At 47.9% G+C, this 25,484-nt stretch overlaps 1 protein-coding gene across 1 annotated transcript; it reads left to right on the forward strand.

Annotated features, from left to right (window-relative positions):
• Positions 1 to 22,358: 22,358 nt before the first annotated feature.
• Positions 22,359 to 25,070, forward strand: CYTL1 (cytokine like 1). Its single transcript, XM_049789816.1, has 4 exons — positions 22,359 to 22,556; positions 23,660 to 23,704; positions 23,805 to 23,933; positions 24,784 to 25,070. Exons 1-4 carry the CDS (start codon positions 22,398 to 22,400, stop codon positions 24,865 to 24,867), a joined length of 417 nt encoding a protein of 138 aa, XP_049645773.1. The 5' UTR covers positions 22,359 to 22,397; the 3' UTR covers positions 24,868 to 25,070.
• Positions 25,071 to 25,484: the final 414 nt, after the last annotated feature.

The following is a 25,484-nucleotide window of genomic DNA, read 5'->3' on the forward strand; positions in this document are numbered from 1 at the left end:
TCCTTCCCTCCTTCCTTCCTTCCTCCCTTCCTTCCTCTCTTCCTCCCTCTCTTTCTTTCCCTTCCTCTCCCTCCCTCCCTCCCTCCCTCCCTCCCTCCCTCCCTCCCTCCCTCCCTCCCTCCCTTCCTTCCTTCCTTCCTTCCTTCCTTCCTTCCTTCCTTCCTTCCTTCCTTCCTTCCTTCCTTCCTCCCTTCCTTCTTTCCTTTGCTTTTGGTCTATACTTGGTAGTGCTTAGGGTTTACTCCTATCTCTGTGTTCAGAAATTACTCCTGGCAGGCTCGGGAAAGTATCTGGGATGATGGGATGGGTAACATGTAAGGCATGTAACATGTAAGGCGAACACCAACCTGCCCATTCTTGCTTTTATTCCTTGCCCCCTTTTTTTGGTTTGTTTGTTTTGAGGCCACATCCGATAATGCTCAGGGGTTACTCCTGGCTCTGCACTCAGAAATGGCTCTTGGCTTGGAGGACCATATTGGATACGGGGGATGAAACCGAGGTCCATCCTAGGTCAACTGCGTGCAAGGCAAATGCCCTACTGCTGCACCACCGCTCAGGCCCCAGATTTGCCCCTTTTTAAAGATCCTTTAAAACGCTGGGCCCAGAGAGATAGCACAGGCGTTTGCCTTGCAAGCAGCCAATCCAGGACCAAAGGTGGTTGGTTCGAATCCCGGTGTCCCATATGGTCCCCCGTGCCTGCCAGGAGCTATTTCTGAGCAGACAACCAGGAGTAATCCCTGAGCACCGCCGGGTATGACCCAAAAAACAAAAAAACAAACAAACAAAAAGATCCTTTAAGACTGATATTTTGTAACTTAGATAATGCTCTTGAATTCATCCAAACTGTGTATGTCAGTATACCATCCATTCATCTATTACTAATCACTATTTCAAGGGATAGATACATCCAGTTTCTTAAACAATTCATCTGATAGGAGATCATTTGGCTGTTTCCAGGTGTTAGCTAAGGAAGTGAGCTTGTTATGAACACTTGGGTAAAGGTTTCTATGTAGATGTGTGTAGCTAATCACCTTAAGTAAACACTCCTCAAGCCTGGCATCTCTTCTGTTGGAGACCACCCCCTCCCAAACATGATAGGCAATTCTCAGCCCCACTAAAGCCAAGTTTCTGCACACCATAAAAATGCGTAATTCCGGGGCTGGAGAGATAGCATGGAGGTAAGGCATTTGCCTTTCATGCAGAAGGACGGTGGTTCGAATCACGGCATCCCATATGAGCCTGCCAGGGGTGATTTCTGAGCATAGAGCCAGGAGTAATCCCTGAGCGCTGCCGGGTGTGACCCAAAAACCAAAAAAAAAGTGCAATTCCCTGGGGAGCCCCACAAGTAAAATGATGTGCGGACACCATAGCCAGGAAGAGGGAGCCCCGATAAGCATGTTTGTGAGCATGCAGTGACCCCCAAGGGGGCACCCCAATTGGACTATACATACCTGGGTTGAAAAGTGTGAGCCTTGTGGACATGTGTACAAGCAACTCCACCCAAGGAGTGCAGACCTTAGGGAGCACTGTAACTGAGTGTACAAGCATCTTTGATTTTTTGGGGTTTTTTTTTTGTTTGTTTGGTTGGTTTTGGGGTCACACCCAGCACTGCTCAGGGGTTCCTCCTGACTCTACGCTCAGAAGTCGCTCCTGGCAGGCTCGGGGGACTATACCGGATGCCGGAATTCCAACCACCGACCTTCTGCATGCAAGGTGAATGCCTTATCTCCATGCTATCTCAAGGCCTCATACAAGCATCTTAACCCTCTGTGTGAGCCCCTGTAGTTCAATGTGGGGCCAGTGCATGTGACCCTGCTCACAGCAAGCAACACAATCAGTAGCAACCGGGAAGAGGGAGAGGAAGAGGAAAAGAAAGGGGGAAATATGTTTCATCAGTCTTGGCTGGCTGTGTGTCATAATTGTTTTTGTTTTGGGGCCGCATCCGGCAGTGCTCAGGGCTTATTACTGGTCCTGTGCCCAGGGATCATTTCTGGCATGGCTCAGAGGTCTGGATCCTCTGAGTAAACCTAGGTCCACTTCACACATGGCAAGTGTCCCACACACTGTACTCTCTCTGGCTCCAGTATTTTATTATTTTTTTGAACTTGATTGATTGATTGGTTAGTTTCTGGGCCACACCTAGCGGGGCTCAGGGGTCACTCCTGGCTCTGCACTCAGAAATCACCCCTGGTAGGCTGGGGGACCATATGAGATGCCAGGAATTGAACCTGCATCCCTCCCAGGTTGGCCTCATGAAGGCAAATGCCCTACCACTGCGCTATCACTCTGCCCTCACCATTATTTTATTTTGAACTTGGCTCACTGGTTATTTTTCAATCTGCTCATTCCCATCATCTTCATCTGTAACTGTCCTTTGTTACTTCATGTCACTCCAGCATTTTTTTCGATGGGGCTCACTGCATTCTGTGTGACTTCTTCCTTTTGAAGATGTAGTCACATTTCCTAAAACACTTCCTTCTAACTTCTCCCCAGTTTATGCTTTGCTAGAACACACCCCTATTCACCCTTTCAGCCTCAGTTTAAGAAAAGTATGGTGGTTCGAATCCTGGCATCCCATATGGTCCCCTGAGCCTGCCAGGAGCGATTTCTGAGCTTAGAGCCAGGAGGAACCTCTGAGTGCTGCCGGGTGTGACCCCAAAACCAAAAACCAGAAAAAAGAAAGGTACTTTTTTCTTAGGGTAACATTCTCTTGTCTCTCAGTCTTGATTATGATCCCACATTTTGTGCCCAATAATTATTCATTTTTTGCTTGTTTGGGGATCATAACCAAAGATAAAGAAGGAGCCTTATTTTCTAAACTATCTCTTTGGTCCACCAGTAATATCATAATGGATGCCAGGGATTGAACCCTGGTCAGATGCATACAAGGCAAATGCCCTGCCCGCTGTGCTATCGCTTGCCCCCAAATCATTCTTGAATTTAATTAAATGTTTATATTCAAGTGTTAAGAGGACATGGAAACTGTTTCTCTACTGTCTATCATTATATTATCTTCAGGGCTGGAATAATGACTGAAAAACCATCTGGCACTTCATAATTGCTCTATAAATGTTTATTTATGAAAACAAAATAGAATAGCGTCCTGGAACACCGGAAACAGTATCAAAATCCTATTTCCCACAATTCCTTTCTCCCTCACCTTCTCATTCCCAAACATTCTGGAGCAACTCTATAAGGGTCTGCCTAGATGTCTTGATAGTATTTTGACCATATCTGAGTACTTTATTTTATTCTTCTTTTTCCTTTGCTGTTGTCCAACATCTGGGAGTCACATATTTGGTTGTGGTTTTGCTGGAAGTCTCTTATTGTTGTGGTCCTAAAGAAAAAAAAAATGGCTTTGTTGGGGCTTGCATTAGGTGATATGGAGCAGTACTGGAGATTGAACTCAAGCTTTCATATCTTTTATTTTTGATTTTTGGGTCACACCCAGCAGTGCTCAGGGGTTACTCCTGGCTCTGTGCTCAGAAATCGCTCCTGGCAGGCTCGGGGGACCATATGGGATGCCGGGATTTGAACCACCATAATCCTGCATACAAGGCAAACGCCCTACCTCCATGCTATCTCTCCGGCTCAAGCTCTCATATCTTTGAGTTGTATCTCCACTTGCCTTGTGTACTATTTTGTATTTTTTTGTTTTTTCTTTTGTTGTTGCTATTGTTATTTGTTTTTGCCTGTACCTGGTGGTGTGAAAGGCAACTGTCTTGGCTCTGTGCTTGGGCAGGGAGCAGGCATGGGGCATAACTTCTGGAGGTGCTTGGGTGCCATGGGGAGCAGGGGAATCACACGTGGGCCTCCTACATACAAAGCATGAGTTCAACCCATTGAACGTCCTCTCCAGATCTCTGTGCATGTTTTTTGGTATTATTTTTGTTTTGGGGCTACACCCAGCTTGCTCAGGTCTTACTTACAGGTCTGCTCTATCCTCAGTGATTGCTCCTGAAGAAACTTGAGGGAACTGTATGAGGCGACAGGGGGAGAACCAGTCAGCCACATGCAAGGCAAGTGCCCTACCTGCTATACTACGCTCTGGCCTTTACCGAGCACTTTGTTGTTGTTGTTGTTATTGTTTATTTTGGTCACACCCGGTAGCACTCAGGGGTTACTCCTAGCTTTACCCTCAGAAATCGCTCCTGACAGGCTTGGGGGACCCTATGGGATGCCGGGATTTGAACCACCGTCCTTCTGCATGCAAGGCTAATGCCCTACCTCCATGCTATCTCTCTGGCCCCCTAACCAAGCACTTTTTAATTGCCAGAAATTGCAACTCTTTTAGGAAGAATATCCTCAGGCTCTTAGTATTGCATCTCTGTGCTCCTGTCCCCAGCCAGGTTGAAGTATAATTTGAAAATACAAATTCTATATTTTTATTCAGGGTATACCATGTGATGGATGATAACATATAGGTGATGATTACCACAATCCATTGCTAAACACTTTCATCACCTCACATAGGTCCCTCTTTCAGAACACAAGATCTGTTTTCGTAGCAAATGTCACATGGACAATACAGTAATGTTATCATTCCTATGCTAAGCAGTGTATCCTAGAGAAGCATCATCTCATGATGGTGCACACTCTGACCTTAAGTCTCCAGCCCTTGACCACCATTAAGTTCTCTAAGTTTGAATTTATTCCGATTCCAAATCTGAGATCATATACTATTTCCCTTTTTGCATGTGGCTTCTTTCATTTGCTGTGGCATCAGGGTAACTGTCAAAGAAAGGAAATGAATATTTGAACTGCTTAACTGAAGCAAAGACAAACGGAAGTGCCTCGTTCTTCCTGTACCTCCCCGTCCTTAGTCACTGCAAAAGCATGACTCCAATTGAGAGAAACTATAAACTCTGAATATGAAACTGCATTCCAGACAGCCCTGCAGAATCAAGCTGAGATCTGGCCTTTGCAAGGGATTGCACTTTTCTGGCCTCACCCTTCCTTCTCCTGTTTCCTCAATCCCTAATTTCTTATGAGAACATTGAAGGAAATAAGTTTTGGGGTTTGTTTATTTGTTTGTTTTGCAGCCCAAATGAAAACATCAAGGTTTATTTAAATAACAATAGTTTAAATCCGTGTTTCTCAAACTTGTTCTGACTAAGGTCCACTTCTGGTCTTGTTTCCTTCCTGTCTCTTCCAGTATCTGTAACAAGTTGTTTCTGGAGCCTCATTCAGTACCCCTTATTTATGTGATTTTTTTTTTTCACTACTTGTGTTAAAACTGACCAAAGCTGGCCTGGACCCAGGTTGGGATTTGGGGTTGGAGATGCCTGAGCCCTGGGAGGGGTTCCAAGGGATTGGGGATGCCCAAGGTCTGAGGAAAGCCCACTGCTCAGTTGAGGAGACACAAACCTCGGAGGTGTAATCACACGTGTTTTATTTATTCAATCACGGAGCTCTGGGTCCACTCACAGTCCACTTGATGCAGCAGGAATTTCGGTCTGTAGTGGGACCCTGAGCCATTCCCCACGCAGGTTTTTAAGGAGTTTTACCTGGTAATTAGCAAATAGGTCAAAGCATTTCATAGGTTGTACAAATGATATGAGTTTGAATTTTATCAATGACCATCTCAGAAACTGGGGCAAATCCTTCCCCTTCATGACCTCACAGGTGTTCCACCCTGAGCCTGATGTTTTTCCTGATAAAGGTAGTCCTCCCAGGTAATCCCTAGGTGTGTACTGATTTGGCTGGGGGTGGGGGGGAGTCTCTTGCTGGCAGGGCAGAGTTGTCACTCTGGGTTGTGGGCTTGACTGTGGGGGAGGTGGTGAAGTTATTTTGTTAAAGGAAACTTCTAGCAAGTTAGTGATAGAAGCAAGATCAACATTAGACTTAACTATTTTTGTTTGCCATATCACCCCATATTTGTTATGCTGTATTTCATAGTGCCCTGATTGCCTCTTGAAACTGCTTTTGAGCCTGCTTTGCCTGCTAACCTCTGCTGGCAGGGCAGTGATGTCCTGTACTAGAGTGGAAATGTCACTGGGCTGTTTAAAACTTTTTAGCCAGCAAGTGACAAAAGCAAAATTAGCATGTTTTTGACTCATCACTACTTTTGACCTAACGTTTTACTCTTATTTATTAAGTTATGTTTTAAAGTGCCCAGATATCTTTTTGATTTCTTTCTTAAAGATCCTGTTATTTCCTCAGTATGCATCAAGTGAGCAGTTAACTTGGACCAGTTAACCAGGTAGCCTGGGCCCCCCCCAGGGCAGTGAAACTCTGCCTGCCTGTCAAGAGTTCTGAAGTAACTTACTGGGGGAAAAAACAACAACAACTTTAAAGGCAAGGTAACAGTCTAAATTTACTATTTCTAAATACTATTATTTCAAGCTATGAGGTAAAACACAAGAAGTCAGAATTAAACCCAAACTTAATGTCAGGACTCAAGGCCAAATTTAAAATCAAACGTTTTCAAACTCAACACTTGGAATGTCCGGGAGGCCCATAAGTGAGGTATATGACCCATTCAGACTCAGCATGTCCCAGACCAATGTCACAATTTTTCCTTCTAGAACCACTGTCTCCAGATTTCTGAGTTTTTTGATTTTTGTTTTTTTCTTACTTCTAAACATTTCAATTTAAACAGGGCCTTTAGGTCAATGGGGAGATGACCCAAAGTGTTTGTTTGCAAGAATCCTAGATTTGAGCCCCTTCACCCTCTGATTTCCTGAGCACTACTGGGAACAACCCAAAAACACTGATCTGAGATTATTCCTTGCCAACATCACTAGGTATGTAACGAAAACAAAAATTAAAATAAAACATTTAAATACAGGGGCCAGAGAGATAGCACAGCAGTAGAACGTTTGCCTTGCATGAGGCTGACCCAGGAAGGACCTGGATTTGATTCCCAGCATCCCATATGGTCCCCCAGCCTGCCAGGAGTGATTTCTGAGTGCAGAGCCTGGAGTAACCCCTGAGCATAGCTGGCCTAAAAGCGAAGAAAGATATTAAAATATAAAAAAACAAAACAAAGCATGGACTCTCTCCATCAGTTTGGAATAGTCAGATTCTTGGTTTGCCCATATTTAAATATACCTATACTCCCTTTTGTTTCTTTTTTTTTTTTTTTTTTTTTTTTGTTTTTGGGCCACACCTGGCATTGCTCAGGGGTTACTCCTGGCTGTCTGCTCAGAAATAGCTCCTGGCAGGCACAGGGGACCATATGGGAGACCGGGATTCGAACCAACCACCTTTGGTCCTGGATCGGCTGCTTGCAAGGCAAACGCCTCAAATCCAACTTGCAACTCCAGAATTTTCTAGATATTTGGATTTACTTAATTATTCATCAATATTGTATAAACACTAAAACATTCAGATTTTGCTGCAATACATTTCACAGAGGCGATGCTGCCAGGTGGGAACCTGCTTGCAAAATGTTGAATTTCCCGCCTATGGGACCATCACTGTTTTTTTTTCTATAGAATTGACAAGGTGACTGCCTGAGAATGGAACTCAAGATTTCAATCTCTACTTGAAAAGACAGAAATTTAAATATTTGCAAGCAGTACCCAGGAAATAAGTTAATTGCATACAAATACTCTTCTTTGTCAGATTCTCTGCCAGCTATGGGGGTCTTAATCCAAGACCACTGTCACCATTATCACCACCACAAAGCTGACTTCTGACGAAGGCACTTGACAGTGCTTTGACTTCCTTGCTTCCTCAGTCCAAGTCCTTAAGTTCATCCAATTTTAAATATTGTTTCCCAGAGAAGCCTGCCTGAACCTTTGCCCTCCTTCATATAAATAGCACCCTCCTCCCTTTTGGATCTGATCCTGAGTCTTCTTCAGTGATCTGTCAACTCTTTGAATCATACACTTATCTTTAAATTTTATTTGCTCTTCCCCCAATTGACTTCTGAGCATAAATATTTTGTTTTTAATGCTGCTCTAGAGTAGAACAGGATACATAGCTGAAGTCTGGTGTTTTTTTTCCCCGTGTATGGAAGGGTATACCCAGTGATGCGCAAGGGTTACTTCTGGCTCTGTACTCTGGAATTGCTACTCTTGGCAGTACTCGGGGTGGGGGGACCATAGAATGCCAGGAATTGAACCAGGGTCTGCTGCATGCAAGGAAAGTACCCTACCTGCTATACTATCGCTTTGATTCTGCCTTTTCTTCTCCTGAATAAAATTGCATTTTCAATAAGAATTGTTGGGATAAAACCACCATTTCTTAATTATGTTATTAACATTTATGAATAACTCTGCAATCCTTCTATACTTCTGAGGAGGAACAGAAAATTGGAACCCAAGTAACTATAGGCAGAACACAAGGATTATAGGATGTTTTAAGAAGACAGGGGGTGAATGGGGCATTTTCCTGAGCTTTCTGAAGGGATGTCTAGTGGTTAAAAGACAAATTGTATTAGGGTCTGAGAATCTCAACTACTGAAGTGCATGCTTTGCATGTATGTAGGAAGTCCAGGTTTAATGGTCTCTTGAGTATTGCTAGGAGCAACTCCCAAGCACTGAGCAAGAAGTAACCCCCTGGTGCACCACCACTGGGTGTGACTCCAAATCTCTCACCACTTTTTTCCTTCCTTCCTTCCTTCCTTCCTTCCTTCCTTCCTTCCTTCCTTCCTTCCTTCCTTCCTTCTTCCTTCCTTCCTTCCTTCCTTCCTTCCTTCCTCCTTCCTTCCTTCCTTCCTCCTTCCTTCCTTCCTTCCTCCTTCCTTCCTTCCTTCCTTCCTTCCTCCCTCCTTCCTACTAGTTGTAAGAATGTATAGCAATTTCTTTCCAAAATGACAGAGGGCAGTTAACATTTTCCTCCTAGAGACTTAGTACTGGATTCTAGGCTGCTAACTTGGGAAGCTGCTGTGCTCTGGAGGGAAGGAAGATATAGAAAAGGCATGGAAAAAAAAGAGGCTGGAGTGTAGAGTCAGGAATGGCCTCTCCAGTGCTATGAGTTGAGTGCATTGTAGGCAGCCGAGGTGGTGGGACCAATGGGATGGAGGATGGAGAAAGATAATGGATGGAGTTATGACTGTAAAAGAAAGAAGGGGGGGATTCTGTGAGAGTGTAATCAGTTGGTTGCAAATTGGAAAAAAGAAAAACTGTATGGTCAAACTGGACTGTTATTAGTAAAAATCTCTAATTTAGTAATGATCTAATTTTTTTTACAGTGAATTCTATGGGAAAAGGAGCTAGAAGCCTCTAGACCTCATGTTACAGTGCTCTTAGAAGATTCAGCCTTTAGAAATTATAAGAAATCGGGGGCCGGTTGAGGTGGCGCTACGAAGTAAAAGTGTCTGCCTTGCAAGCGCTAGCCAAGGACAGGACTGCGGTACGATCCCACAGTGTCCCAAATGGTTCCCCCAAGCCAGGGGCAATTTCTGAGCGCTTAGCCAGGAGTAACCCCTGAGCATCTAACGGGAGTGGCCCTAAAAAACAAAACAAAACAAAAAAATTATAGGAAATCAAAGTTTTCCAAATGGGATTTAAAATTATATGCATAGGGGGCTGGAGAGATAACATAAAGGTAAGGCATTCATCTTGCATGCAGAAGGTCGGTAGTTCGCAATCCCAGCATCCCATATGGTCCCCTGAGCCTGCCAGGAAGCGATTTCTGAGCATAGAGCCAGAAGTAACTCGCTGAGCACTGCCAGGTGTGACCCCCCCAAAAAAATCCAAAATTATATGCATAATGGTTTTTGTATGTGTTCCTGCTAACATTGAGAAACATTACTTTTTCTATTTTGTTGGCTACCTTTTCAGTATCTTTTGATGTAGTTCCATGGCACATAATATTGTTTATGTTTAATACAAGGCTATGGAATGTTTTCTCTCTGAAGTAGGGCGATTAATCCTCCCTGCAGACAAGTATATCATCAAAGTCAGCCCGTTGGGGGACCCCAGAGCCCTCTTCCAGGGAAACAGAGTATAAAGAGGTGGAAGTTAAGTAGGCAAGCAGGCCCGAGTATTGCTTACAAAGGTACTCTGCTACTCCTTAGGACGAGACCACAAGAGGGCGGATATGGCCTGCAGAATCAGAAAATCATCCTAGGAATGTTTAGATCTTCATCGACTGGCCACAGCCTGGGCCCTGCTCTCAGCATTGAGGAAATGTCTGAGGCCATTTAAAGCGTCTCCTCTGTGCAAAAGCACGCAGCAGGCTTGGCCCTTCTAGGTGAAGAATTTTACCTCAAGGCATGGCAAAAGAGAATATCCTTCAAGGGCGTGTTAACAGATGTGATCTTTCTCTGTCCATGACTGGCAAAGCCTGAAATCTGCTGAGTGTTTTTGGCACATGGGAGATAATTGAAATGGCCTTTGTTTTTCTCCATGAATTGGCTGTGAGCCACCACACAGAAGAGCTCCTGAGAGAAGGGCAGCAGAGAACATCCTCAAGAGCATGTCAGCAGAGGTGAGCTGTCTCGGCCCACGAAGGTCAGAGCCTGATTCCTGCAGCGTGCTTGGCACATGGTAGACATTTTAAAGGTCTCCTGCTCTGCCTCTGTGAGGCAGCTGTGAAACACACTATGTGTTGGTACTAGCCAGTTTTTCTTTCTCTGTAATAAGGCCTTTGCATTGGTCCTCATATTGCCTTCTAATTAGATGTCTTTCAATTGCTTCCTTTGGTTTTCCTGTTAAAAAGATGTTTCCCCATTGCCTCCTCCTCGGCTCTCTTTCCCCTCCCTTGAGGTGGTGGGCTTTGTTTTTCCCAATAAAGGCTACTTTGAAGGCCTGGAGGGGAAGCTGCCATCTTGGCTCATGGTTCCACATGGTACAGCGACTGGCTTGTGGGTGAACAGCTTGTGGTGTGAGTTTCTGGCCTGCTATTTTTTCCCAACATGTGGGGATTATTTCCTGTGCTGGAATTGCTATCGAACATGCGTCTCTTGTCTTACCCAGACATGGGGCACATGGGAATCCCTCTCCCTCTCTGGGGATTGTGGAACACCCAACTGATGATTTTACGGTGTTTGATTTTCTTATTGGTTTGGGGTCACACTGGGCCATGCTCAGCAATTGCTTCTGGTTCTGTGCTTAGGGATCACTGCTGGTGAGGCTGATGCCACCCATGCCAGGGGTTAACCTGGGGCTGGCCACATGAAAGGCCAGCACTTTAATCCCCATGTCATCTCTCCAGCTTCTATAGTCAGTGGTTTTTACAAGAGGTGGAGTTGGGTGGGGAGGAGTTCGACCCAAGCACATGACCCTGCACCCCCCACCCCCCTGTGGGTTCTAGAAAGCATCATTTACACCCAGCTCTCTGCAGATACCTTGCTGAAAAGCTCAGCCTCAAAGCCTTCTATGCCTCTCCAGCGTCTGGACCTCAACGGCCCTTCTTCTCTGCAACTCCAAACAGGGACGAGCTGACCAGGCTCATATCTCGGGCTGTAGGAAGGACAAAGATAACAGTGCCAGCTCCCCTTTGGTGGGGGGCACTGCGGGGACCAGAGACCTACCCTGCAGAGATGTAGGTGATAGTGGCCAAACTGCAGGTATAGACCACCATGCCATCTTGGGGGACTGGTGACATTTATGGTCTAAGGCTCAACCACACATGTGCGCTCCCAGGGTGGCCCCTGAGCTGTCTGTTCTCTGCTGGGCAGAACAAGTGTGGCCATGATTCTGTGACCTGAAGCCACTCATTTCAGAAAGGTTCAGTCGACTGCCTGTGGGTACACAGCCTGGGAAGTGGTGTTCCTCTGAACAAAACAACAGCTACTCTTTCTACTTGAAGAACAAAGACCCTCCCCCCCCATTTCCATCTATCCTCAGATGGGGTGTGACAGGCCCAGCAGAGAGGCATCTGAGGAGCAGGGTTCTCTCTGAGGAAGGCTTACTCAGAGTTGCAGGGAAAATGTTTCCCTGGGCTGTCCTGGGCATCTGCTGGGATGTGCTGAGCTGGCCAGCTAAGGTAACACTGTGGACAGAGCACACGCATGTGCACACCCCACTCACACACTCGGGGATCCCCCAGCTTCCTGGACACCCCCACAACCTCACCACCACTGGCCTCTGAAGGAGAGGGCCCTGCCTTCCCTTCGCCCAGGTGACAGTTGTGGGTGCGATTCCCTAGCTTCAGAGCCCTAGGAGCACCAGTGCCCAGTTCCAGGGATGGGTGTGGGTTGAGGGGGGGGGGTCGGGGAGCGTTTACCTTCCTCATTCTCGTTGTACACGGTAGGGAGGGCTTGTGGGAATGGCTCCCACCCATATTCTGCTGCTGCTGCCTCGGCTACATGGGGTGGGGAGGAGGAGGAGAGGAAGAAGAGGAAGAAAAAAAGGAAGAAGGGAAAGAAGAGGAGGAGGAAGAAGAAAAAGAAGAAAGGAGAATAAAAAGGAGAAGAAAGAAAGGAGGAGGAAAAGAACAAGAAGAGGAGGAGGAAGAACAAGAACAAGAAGAAAGGAGGATAAGGAAAGAAGAAAAGAAGAACAAGAAAGAAAGAAAGAAAGGAAAGAAAGAAAGAAAAGAAAAAAGAAAAAGAAAGAAAGAAAGAAGAAAAAGAGAAAGAAGAAAAGAAGAGAAGAAAGAAAAAAGAAGAAAGAAAGAAAGAAAGAAAAGAAAGAAAGAAAGAAGAAAGAAAGAAAGAAAGAAAGAAAGAAAGAAAGAAAGAAGAAGAAGAAAGAAAGAAAGAAAGAAAGAAAGAAAGAAAGAAAGAAAGAAAGAAAGAAGAAAGAAGAAAGAAAAGAAAAAGAAAGAAAGAAAGAGAAAGAAAGAAAGAAAGAAAGAAAAGAGAGAAAGAAGAGGGAGGAGGAGAGCGCAGAGGGGATGAGGGGCGCGTAAAGAAGGCAGTTTTGGGGAGGGTGGGGAGGGGGGCTCGGGTACCACTTTTCTGTTTAATGAGCACCTATGTGAGCTAGGCCCTTCGGGCCGGCAAGAACCAACTCCGCGGCCTCTCAACGAACGAGCCCGAGCTGGGAAAAGCCTCGGCGGTCCATGCCTGAGACTTGGGGTGCGCGGGAAGGGTTTGGACGCGTGCAAGGCGGACCCCAGCTGCAAGGGCAGTGGCCGTGCGCACCCCAAAGCACGCCTCCTCTCCATGCTTCTCCTAGCGAATGGAAGTCAAACTGCCTCCTGAAATCCAGACCCCACCTTTCCTCCTTCGAGTGGGGGAAACTGAGGCCCAATGGGCGTGATTAGCGCTCTTTGAGTCTGATGGAGGCGCCGGCTCACAAGTGAACCCTAGTCCGGGGGTTCAGGGAGAGGGGGACTCAGCTAGGGACCAGGGTGCCTAGATTTGGGGGGCGGGATGTGCCCCATGGGGAGAGTGTCTGAGCGCGCAGGGAGGGTCCCCGCGCTTCGGATTATCTCTGGCCATAGCCTGCCATCTGCTGGGCACTGAAAGCTGCTCTGTCCCAGGTGCAGACTGAGTGCTTTGGGGGATCTTCCCCCTGGCCCTCACCTCGAGTCAGATTTCTGTCTGTCTTTGCTAGGCAACTCTTTGCTTAATTCAGAAAAATAAAAGAAGAACTGGAAGGAACCAGGAAGATGGAGCAGCCACCAGCTGGTACCACCAGCCTCAGTTGCAAGCCTGATCCTGAACCTTGGGGTCGCTTAAGGAAGCATTTGGGTCTCTGTAGTGTTCTAGGATGAAAAGGAGTTTGCGTGAAGACTGCATCATCTTCAGCAGCAGCTGGAAACTACGTGGCCTTGGAACGCACCAGTCTATGCCGGGAGCACAGAGAGAGCTGATGGAGACAGTCTGCACTGAATCAGGTCAAACACTGACCAACCAGTAGGACAGCCAAGATGGCCAGTAAGGCACTGAGTCACTCACTGCAGCCTGACCCAGGTTCCATCCCTGGCAGCAATACGGCCCCCCAAGTGCAGTTAGGAGTGATTCTAGAGGTAGGAGTAAGCCCTGGGAAGGCTTGGTTTCATCTCACCCTGCAAAACGTTTTTTTATATACCAAAAGCTAAGAAAGTGTGTGTGTGTGTGTGTGTGTGTGTGTGTGTGTGTGTGTGTGTGTGTGTGTGTGGTGTGTGTGGTGTGTGTGTGTGTGTGTGTGTGTGTGTGTGTGTGTGTGGAGATGGGCACATTCTAGTCACGAGCTTGGAGGAGAAAGAAAGGAGATAAGAAGCCACATTCACCACCACCCACAGCCCTGCCCTATCAGCTCACTGGCCCAGCTCCACAGAACCTGGGGCTCCTGGAGTGCCTGGCTACATATGCTATCACAGGACAACTCTGTATTTTTTCTTTTTTTTTTTGGGTGGGGGCGCACACCTGGCAGCACTCAGGGGTTACTCCTGGTTCTGCGCTCAGAAATCACTCCTGGAAGGCTCAGGGAACCATATTGGATGCTGGGATTCGAACCACCTTCCTTCCTGGATCGACTACGTGCAAAGCTCTACCACTGTGCTATCTCTCCAGCCCCTCTGTGTTTTTTTCTTACTAACATCCCTGGAGGAAGGCACCAAACTAGAGGTGCAATTATCACAGAAGCCACCTATGCCCAACAAACAAAACCAATAACACAAAAGGCTAACTAGCAACAAACAGCTCTGTAATTCAAACAATGACTTAATGGCCCCATTGGAATATTTTCACAAAATTTTTTATTTGTAAAGTTTTTGTTTTGATAACTATTTCCATTAAGTTATGACAAGCAATAGTAAGTAAATTATCCCTATCTGCTCAGGGGCAGGCTTGGGGGAGGGCGGAAAACTAAAGACAACAGTGGAGAGAACGTTAACACTGGTGGTGGGATTGGTGTTGGAACACTGAATGCCATAAATAACTGCAGTATGAGCAACTTTGTAAATCATGGTGTTTAAAGAAAGAAAAAAAATTGATGGGGCCGGAGATATAGCACAGTGGCGTTTGCCTTGCAAGCAGCTGATCCAGGACCTAAGGTGTTTGGTTTGAATTCCTGTGTCCCATATCCCCCTCCAACCCACCCACCCCACCCCACCCCCTGGTGCCTTCCAGGAGCTATTTCTTTTTTGGTTTTTGGGGCACATCCAGCAGGCTCAGGGGTTACTCCTGGCTGTCTGCTCAGAAATAGCTCCTGGCAGGCACGGGGGACCATATGGGACACCGGGATTCGAACCAACCATCTTTGGTCCTGGATCTGCTGCTTGCAAGGCAAACACCGCTGTGCTACCTCTCCGGGCCCCAGGAGCTATTTCTGAGCAGATAGCCAGGAGTAATCCCTGAGCGCCACCAGGTGTGGCCCAAAAACAAAACAAAACAAAACAAAAATTTAAATAAGCTAACTTGGCAGAGGAAAAAGAAAGAAGAAATAAAAAGATAAGAACTCCAATCTTGGGGGTGCAGACAGATCCCCCTTTCTGCTTAAAGCCACAGCAGCCTAGTGCCACCCCCTACATTCCTCCAACATCAGCTCCACAACAGTACCTTATCAAAATGCCAACCACCACAATTTGTTCCAGATCTACTGATCACGGAGCATGTGGCCACACATGACCTCAAGATTTCATTCTAGTATCAGCTCATTATAGTCACAATCTGATAGGAAAGTTGCATTGAAGACCACCAAGCTCAGTGAGTCTAGACAGCACAGAAGGCTCAACTGTCACCAACCACAGCCCAGTCAATCCTTACACAAATGAACCCTGAGTGGTCTAAATTTTGATAATTTTATTTGCCTTTGGGTTGTGTCAAACAACAGGAAGCAAATGTGTTTGTGCCTTCAAGGAAGCAGGCTGGGGTGATGGGTGGGAAACTGAGGACTTTGGTACAGAAAAGGTCACACTGGTGGTGGGATCGGTGGAATATTGAATACATGAAACAATTGTATTATGAACAACTCAGTAAATCAGTGTTCTAATAAAATATTTGAATGCATTTTAATATAAATTGCTTTATTTAAAGCAATGTATCGCAGTTGACATAGCTGATCATGATATATAAGGAAAGTGGGAGTGAAATTATTTAAAAGAAAATCAAGTAGGGGCCGGAGTAGTGGTGCAGTGGTAGGGCATTTGCCTTGCACACAGCTGACCTAGGATGGACCATGGTTAGATCCCTGGGCGTCCCATATGGTCCCCCAAGCCAGGAGTGATTTCTGAGCACAGAGCCAGGAATAAACCCTGAGCGTCACAGGGTGTGACCCAAAAACAAAAAAAGAAAAGAAAGAAAATCAAGTAAAAGGAGAAAGAAAGAATAAAGAGTAAAGCAATAACAAAATTTGTGAAGGTCATTCATTGAATCTCACAATGAGGCCATAAGTCTTTGTCAGAAAGTTTCATAAGCTCTTGTTGCTAGTTGATATTTCTGTTATTTCTTTTGTTTCTGGACATTAGGTGGCTTCAGATACACATTGGACGTCCAAATTGGTGTGTTCCTACAGGGATGATGGTAATAAAAAAAGTTGAGTCGTCACATAGCTGCAAATGCAGCCACATGTTCCAGAAATTCTAAATACAATTTCTGATTTGAGGCTTTTATTGGGCATGTTTTTAGCTGCCAGGACTTTCAGAAGTATGAGAATGCAGAGGGGCAGGGAAGGTGCCCATACTCACTCAAAAAAAAATAACCAAAAAAACAGTTCTAGACCAGAGCGGTAAGGCAAGTGGTAAGGCATCTGCCTTGCGTGCACTAGCCTAGGACAGACCACGGTTCAATCCCCTAGCATCCCATATGGTCCCCTAAGCCAGGAGCAATTTCTGAGCACATAGCCAGGAGTAATCCCTGAGCATTACTGGGTGAGGCCCATAAACAAAACAAAACAAAACAAAACAAAACAAAAAAGTCCTGGTGATGTCAGCCCAAATCTCAGCATACCTGGATTTTGGCCAGAATGGTGTCTCTACAGGGAATTGTAGATGAGTGGTAATTTAAGCCATTGATGAAGCAGTGATTGTGGGAGGTTGTGTTATATAAAAAAATATGAAAATCATTTTTAAAGAACCACAATCTCTTGCTAGGTAGTAATTCTCATCTGAGGCCACAGGATTCTTATCTGGCCACCCCAAACAGAACCATCCTCTCTGCCAAGGTGTATGCTGAAGCTGGAAGGTCTGCATGATGGAAGGGGCAGAGAGGACCCCTATCATTCACCTTCCTAGCTAGAAATGGAAACTACAGACATTCTGTTTCTAGCCACTTGCCTTCAGTCATCTCAGACTCAGGCTGCAGGAGGTGAGAGGCAGCTCCTTCCTCTCCCGTATCTGACAGCCTAGCAGGTGTTTTAGGGCCAAGATGGAATGTGGAAGGTGGGTTGTGCAGGCCAGCGTCAGGTCAAACCCTCTTTTTTAAAATTAGTTAATAGTTTTTAGTTGGGCTGGAGAGATAGCATGGAGGTAGGGCATTTTCCTTACATGCAGAAGGACGGTGGTCCGAATCCCGGCATCCCAGATGGTCCCCTGAGCCTACTGCAAGGAGCGATTTCTTTCTTTTTTTCTTTTTCTTTTTCTTTTTTTTTTTTGGTTTTTGGGCCACACCCAGCGGTGCTCAGGGGTTACTCCTGGACATCATCTCAGAAATAGCTCCTGGCAGGAATGGGGGATCATATGGGACACCGGGATTCGAACCAACCACCTTTGGTCCTGGATCGGCTGCTTGTAAGGCAAACGCCGATGTGCTATCTCTTCGGGCCCCAGCTTTAATTTTTTTCCTTTTTTTGGGGGGGTGGATGGGGGACAACCATACCTGGCAGTGCCCAGGACATACACCTGGCTCTGCACTCAGGGATCACTCCTGACTTCCACAGAGGACCATATATGGAGCCAGGAATTAACCCAGGTCAACTACACACAAGGTGAACACCCTACCCATTGAACTTTCTCCAAACCCCAGATCTGGGCCTCTTATACATACTGATGAAGCTTTGTCTTATCTGCCAATGCCTGCTTCTTCATGCATGGCTGCCTTTCCCAGAAAGCTGCCCACAGAAAGATCTGGAAGGATGAGCAAAGGCTGTCCTGGAAATTTGTGTCTGGACCCAGTCCATGATTCTGCAAGATGTCTCAAATCCCAAAAATATGGGCATGGAAATTTTAAAATGGGGCCCTTTTTCCCAGCTGAAGTGATTCGGGCGCAGTTGAGAAGTTCTCATCACTGGAACAAGATGGAGACCCATCGTGCTGGAACCCAGAATTCTGAGCAGTCCTGGCTTTGGTTTTAGGTAATCCTATCCTGCTGGATTTGCTGATGCAATTCCTCAGGGCGAAAAGCCTTCTGAGCCAAGACACCACCACCACCAATCCCACCACTCAGCGCTGGGCTGGATCCGATTTTTGTTATCATTTCTTTTAAGCCTGTTTTATTTAAAACTTGATTCTCGTTCAGAGTAAATACCGGCTGCTTGCTCTCCATTTCAATATGTTCTGTTTGCAGCATGGTACATTGTAAAGAGGGGAATGATAGAGGATCTTTGAAATCACACCAAACTAAGGAGACCTTGGCACATCGGTTGTGTTGAAGCTTATCCCAGTCCCATAGCAAATTATTCTTAAGATTATTTTAAAAAGGGGCTGGAAAGATAGCATGGAGATAGGGCATTTGCCTTCCATGCAGAAGGATGCAAGTGGTGGTTCAAATCCCGACATCCCATATGGTCCCCCGAGCCTACCAGGAGTGATTTCTGAGTGTGGAGCCAGGAGTAACTTCTGAGCGCTGCCAGGTGTGTCCCCCCAAAATCAAACAAACAAACAAACAAAACAAATGCAACAGACATTTTAAGAAGAACTTTTTTTTATTGTTGAGTCTGTGTGTGTGTGTGTGTGTGTGTGTGTGTGTGTGTGTGTGTGCTCAAAACAAGGGACCATAAATTGTTGCTAATGTGGTGTGTCTGCATTTCTCAGCACCTCCCTGGAGGCACCTCCAAAGTTTGGAACTGGGCAACCCAGCACTTCTGAGCTCCTTCTAGTCCCTTAGAACAATTTTCATAGTAGCTCCCCAGGGACCTTAGATCAAGTGTTTGTGGAGAAGTCTAGTCCTCCTGGGAATCAGGCTGAGGCAGAAGGGAACTGTTGGGCTATGAAGATAGCCAGCAGGGTTAGAGTTTCACTGGGGCCCACCTGAGTCTCTAGGGATTCCTCTGGGCTGGACAGGATCTTCAGAGATGCTAACACGGTGCTTGAATTCGGTGTGAATGTATGTGAATGTATACTGCTGAGCATGTTTATGAGGGAAGAGTTAAAATTTTTCAAAATTCCTGTTGTTGCTGTTGTTGTTTTATTAGTCATTTTGGTTTGGGGACCATACCTGACTGCTTCATCCAGAGGCTATTCCTAGGTCTGGCTCTGTTCAGGGGCCACACTTGGTGACACTTGGAGAACTGGTGCTTGCAGTGCTGGTGCTGGGGATGGAACAGGGATGATGCCCTGCACTTGCTCTTTGACCCTTAGGACAGTTCCTTAAAAGGCTCCCCCCAAAAAATAAATAAATAAATAAAAAAGGCTCCAAAAATCTCTACTGTCCTCCGGAAAAGAAATGAATCTCCATAATATCATCTCTGTCATTGGGATGTACATAGATCGTTGCCTGGAAAGGCAGAAGGCTCAAGTGACAGGAGTGATACTAATAATAATGATTCACTCAAGGATATTATATATGGAGCTGGAGACAAGAAACCTTACAAGACACCAACTGTCCAAAAAAACACAGGTTTCCCCACAACTTAGTCTTTGGCTAAAAGACTACATTTCCCAGCGTCCTTTGCAGGGACAGAGCTCCAGCCAGCCAATAGAATGAGCAGCACGTGACTGCCTGTGACTTTCTCCCTTCTGCTTGCTGCGCTGGGGCTTGCATGGTCCATCCCATCTGAGGATGGGCAGGATGGTGCTGGGATGCAGGAGCCTAGATCGGGGACACTCTCCAGCTCTTGGAAGGTCACACCAGGCGTGACACAGCCTCCTGAACTGCGAGAAGGGAGGAAAACTGAATTCTGAACTCTGGGGTTCTTCTAATTCAGCAGCAGATCCAGGAGGTGATGGGTGAAGGCCCCAGGGTGTCCCCGTTCACCTCTTCCCAGGACAGCATCTCCCCAGGACATCCCGAGGGGAGGACCAGCCCCTGCAGCAGGGATAGACACTATCACCCGTCCACCCTCCAGGTGCCACTGGAGTCAAGAAGCGGACACAGAACTTGAGTGGGTGAAACACCCATTGCAGGAGGCAACCCTGCAGTCTTTGTTAGGGAGTTTGGAGGCTAATTTCATGTGCCGCCCTAACCTACACCTTAACGATATCCTTGTCAATAGTTAAGTATTTATATTTATATATTATAGATAAATATTTATATGTATATAAATAATTTAAGTATTTATATAACTATTTAAGCCAGGAGTCTCAAACTCAATTTACCTGGGAGCCGTAGGAGGCAAAGTCAGGGTGAGGCAGGGCCGCATAAGGGATTTCACAAAAAAAAGAGTCCTCAAACGTCATTATTAACAGTTTTAATTATTTCTTCTGAACATGAATAGAACATTGAGTGAAGATCATGAACAGTTCTTCTGAACATGGCATCTTTTGCCTATTCCTTGCTACCAGAAACTTGACAGCGCTTCTTCTCACAAATCTGAACCACATTTGGCTTTAGAGAGGAAGCAGTTGAGACCCTCAGTATGGCTTGAAGATGATCATCATTAAGTCTAGACCTGTACTTTGACTTATGGAAGTTCAATGTGGAGAATAACTTTTCACACAAATATGTGCTCCCAAAAAGGCACATGGTGTGCTTGAACATTCGGGAAAGCTCAGGGAATCTGGGGGGCAATTCTCTCAAAAATTGCCCATGCATGTCTACTTTTCCACTAATCTCCCTGAACTTGGCTTTGAGATCAGAGTTGTGATTGTGTTTGTGGGGCTTGAAATAAAACAATGACTCCAGGACTCACAGACAGACATAGCCTAGGCCCCAACTGTGTCTGAGAATTTTGCCTCTATGGGCCATTTAATGTTCTCCAAGATTTGGGGATGTGGGGGGATTAGGGGAACCTCTCTATCACTCTCGAGCTCAGCTCATGTCCCCTCTCTACATCTCCCGTATCAAGATGCACACCTTTTGTTGTTTGAGAAGTGGATAGGGGAGTGTCTCTAAACATTGTTCAGGGCACGGGCCGGAGAGATAGCACAGCGGCGTTTGCCTTGCAAGCAGCCGATCCAGGACCAAAGGTGGTTGGTTCGAATCCCAGTGTCCCATATGGTCCCCCCCTCCTCCCCATGCCTGCCAGGAGCTATTTCTGAGCAGACAGCCAGGAGTGACCCTGAACACCGCCAGGTGTGGCCCAAAAAACAAAAACAAAAACAAAAAACATTATTCAGGGCACTCAGGGACCCTTTCTGGGGACCCTGACCAACCAGACTAGGTTTAGTGCCTGGCATTGCGGACGGTGCCGGAAACGCCAATCCACAGCCCCCGTGCCAGGCTCAACCCTTCATTGATGCACACCTTGCATGCTCTAAGCCACTGCTCTGGCTCAAAACAATCAGATGGTGGGGCTGGAGAAATAGCACAGAGGTAAGGCATTTGCCTTTCATGCAGAAGATCTGTGGTTCGAATCCCGGCATCCCATATGGTCCCCCCGAGCTTGCCAGGAGCTATTTCTGAGCATAGAGCCAGGAGTAACCCCTGAGTGTTGCCCAGTGTGATCCCCCCCAAAAAATAAAAGACAATCAGATGGGGTCTCCTGGGAAAAAGGGTGTGTCCTGCAGATTGGGCCTTGCAGGAACCTGGGGACTGGGGACCATCGTAGCTGACTGAGCCCCCACTCCTCTAGGAACACTCTGACCGACGGTGGGGTCATGACTCTCACAGTGGCCTGTGACTGCCATGCTGTGGACTTTCTGCAGCAAGGACACCCCTGGGGAATATGGGAGATGGTGTCCAGAGCTGGTGACAATGTGCTCCACCAGGCTGGGGGGTTAGTACTTTATTTTTTGGTGGGGAGTCACCTCTTGGGGAGTCACACCTGGCAGCACTCAGGGGTTACTCCTGGCTCTGCACTCAGAAACTTTGCTCCTGGCAGGCTCAGGGACCATATGGGATGCCAGGGATGGAGCGCAAGCCTATCCTGGGTCAGTCATGTGCAAGGTAAATGCCCTGCCACTGTGTTATCACTCCAGCCAGGGTTTAGTACCTTTACATAAAAGCGGCAAACACACCAAATACCACCATCACCCCCTGCTCCAGTCTGTGCCCCCAGCTGGTCAGCAGCTTAAGGACCCCACGTCCCAGGCCAGCACTTTGGGGTCTCCTCTGGGGACCCACCCTCATTCCTCCTGCCTCCAGTCACCCTCCTGCCTCCCGCCTCCAGTCACCCTCCTGCCTCCCTTCCTTGGGCCCCCCATGCCCCGGCTGCCCCTCCTCTGCTCCAGGAGGGCCTCCGGATTCTGAAAGGCCCCAGTGTCCACCGACCAACGGGGCGGGCCCCTCACAGGAAGTGGGGGTGCAGGGGACCACCCCCATGCCCAGGCTTAAAGGGGCGACACTTCCAGCCTGCAAGAGGCCCCTCTGCACCATGCCGAGTCTGCTGCTCCCAGCGCTGCTCCCTCTGCTGCTGCTGCTGGCCCGGCCACTCACCGTGAGGCCAGCACCCCCGACCTGCTACTCCCGGATGCTGGCCCTGAGCAGGGAGATCACGGGCCTGTCAGAGGGTCTGCAGGCGGCGGAGTCTCAGGTGAGACACCCCCCCCACACACACATCCAGGCACCCTTAGGCCCCAGAACTCGGGTCTCTAAGGCTGCTGTGCCTTGGTGCTCTGTCCTCATCCTGGCCAAGACAACCCCAGACAGACACTTGTTTTGAAGTCAAGGAAAACCCACCCCAGGAATCCGAGATCTGAGTGTGGTTCATCTTCCAGCAGCTCTGAGAGGAAATAAGCTACATGCTAGTCATCGTGGGGTAAAGAGGTCGTGGGGTTTAGGGGTGCTGGTTAGTATCCTGTGAGGAGGACGGGAGAGGTGATCTCGGGACAGAGCCCAGTTGTCGTCTGTGCCAGGGGATATGGATTCCCATGGTCCCTGAGCATGAAGGTGAAGGTTGCTCGAAAGGAAGTCTGGGGCACCGCCCAGCATCTCTCCAGGGCCTAGGCACTGGGACCCAGAACCACCCCTATTCTGCTGGACTTGCAAAAACCCATAGGGCATGCGTGTATGTGTGGATTCACATGTGTGTTTCCTTGTGTGTGCCAATGTGTGTGGTGTGCGGCTTATCCGACGTGTGTGAGCAAGGTGTGTATGCAGATATAGCTGTGTGATGAGCGGGCACGTATGTGTGTGTATCTGTGTGTGCACAGAGGGTGTATGTAAAAACCTGTGAGTGTAGCGTGTACTCGCATGTGTCTGTGGTAGTATGGACACTCATCTTTAGAGAAATTCATAAGTACAGCCAGTGAAGCATTTGGGAGAGTGGGTGTGATCAGAGGAGTTGGTAACTAGGAGTTGGTGCATTTGGTGTTGTTCTCTTTGTTTTTGCTTTTTTTTGGAGAGGGTGGTCACACCTGGCAGTGCTCCAAGGTTACTTCTGACTCTGTGCTCAGAACTTGCTCCTGGAAGGCTTGGAGGGGGCCATAGGAAATCCTGAGACTTGAACCACCATCCGTCTTGGGGTGGCTGTGTGCAAGGCAAACGCCCTACTGCTGTGCTATCTCTCTGGCCCCAGGAGGAAGACACTGACGTAGCCAATGGAGTATGGCAGCATTGGCCGAGGCCCAGAGCTCTGGAGCTGGTCTGGCTCTTGGATTTGGGGTACTGACAGTCTGTCCCTCCTCTTCTCCACAGGAGCCTTGTGTAAGCTACCTTCCCCGGCTGTACCTGGACATACATGTAAGGGGATTCTTCCTGCTTGGGGGATACTGGGGGTATACAGGAGGGGTCCTGTTCCCATCCTTCAAACTCCTGAGTCCCTTCCCTTTGTCCCCGCCAGAATTACTGTGTGCTGGCCAGGCTGAGGGACTTCGTGGGGACGCCACCGTGCTGGCACGTGGATGTGGTCGACTCCCTGCGGAACAAAGCACGGAAGCTGTACACCATCATGACCACCTACTGCAGAAGGGTACAAGCCACACCCCATGCCATGCCCCCCACTCTCACAGCAGGGCCAGGGAGCGGGTATGGAACATGCGGGTGCTGCGAGGTCCCCTGGTCCCTCCTCAGCTTTGTCCCCCTGTGAATAATGACAGGGAGTCCTATGCTAGTGCAGGAGCAGCCCCCTCACATTCACACACCGCCATCAGGATAAATCTTGGGGAGCCACAAGGGACGGCAGTGGGAGAGGGAGGGCTCTGGGTGCTGGGGACTCGGTGCTCTGTGGCTGGAGCATTCTAGTAGAAGAAAGGACATGAAGAAGCGCCCCCCAAAAGCGACTCTTACTCAGATGTGGAACTTAGAGTGGGCAGGTTGGCCTCTGAATTCCACAGACTAATTTCTGTCTTGACCTTCCAGCTTCTAGGAACGGGGCTTCTATTCCTCCCTCTGACCTTCACTTTCCTCCTTCAGAAACTGGGGGATATGAAAGCACATGCCTGGGGTGACATGGTAGGGCCTGTGTGACCTGCCCTGACCCCTAACAATTGCTACAGGGTCAGTCCCTTCTGTGTGTGCCCAGCCCAGAACCTCAGCAGGCACCGGGGAACAGACAGCGAATGTGGTTCTAGCTGGTGTCTGCATTAGGGCCCCCCCTCACCTGTCCCAGAGCCAGGATTCAGCCATGGGGGGGTGGCCATTTGTCCGTCTGGTCAGCCTGAAGCCCGTGCATGCCTTGGCGACATAGGGTGCAATGAGAAATGCAACAGCTTCCCCAAAAAAGTCAGGGGAAGGAGTTTGCATCCCAGAGAGACTGCCAGGGAAGGCTCGCAAGTGTGGCTCCTCCTGGGTGATACTTCTGCTCCTCTGACCGTTTCCAGGACCTGGTCTTCCTATCAGATGACTGCAGTGCCTTGGACTCCCCGCCCCCTGTGACCACCATCCCCCCTGAAGATCATCGCTGAGGCCAAGAAGCACCCCACCATGGCACCCCATCCCTTCCCTCTCTGCCTGATCTCCTTCCTAGAAACCCACTTCCTTTGCCTTTACTTCTCCTGGGCCTGGCCTAGATGCTGGGAACCCAGCATGCAGGACAACGGTCAATGCTTTCTGGTGAACCCCTGCCCTGAAATGTGTGTGAAAACCCCCTCCAGTCCCCTTATGTGGGGTGCCTTGCGGTTCTGCTTCCTGCCCACAGCAGGTTCTGACTGCCCTTCAGCAGGACATGGAGGCTCTAAGATGGCCTGGCTGGGGGTGCGGGGGGGGGGGTTCCCCCTCTTCTTCCCCTGCAGGGCTCTGAGTCCCAAATAAAGGATTATCTGTATAGCAAGGGCACCCACTGCATCTGTCCAAGGAGGGTCCCGGTTCTGCGTCAGAGACTTGCTTCTCTTTCTCCTCATCCAAGCTGGGGGGACCGGGGGCACCCTGCCTTGTGTGGAAAGGGTGCAGGAGACAATTTTCCTCTTCTTACACAGGCGCCACTTGGCCGATGAACCCCAATGCTGGGTAATGGTTTGTCTTTCAAGACATGGCCAGGGATCCTGCAAAGGGCACCCTCTTCCCTGTTCCACCTCTGGCCTTC

The sequence above is a fragment of the Suncus etruscus genome, chromosome 16 (assembly GCF_024139225.1).
Source record: "Suncus etruscus isolate mSunEtr1 chromosome 16, mSunEtr1.pri.cur, whole genome shotgun sequence".
Classification (NCBI taxonomy): domain Eukaryota; kingdom Metazoa; phylum Chordata; class Mammalia; order Eulipotyphla; family Soricidae; genus Suncus; species Suncus etruscus.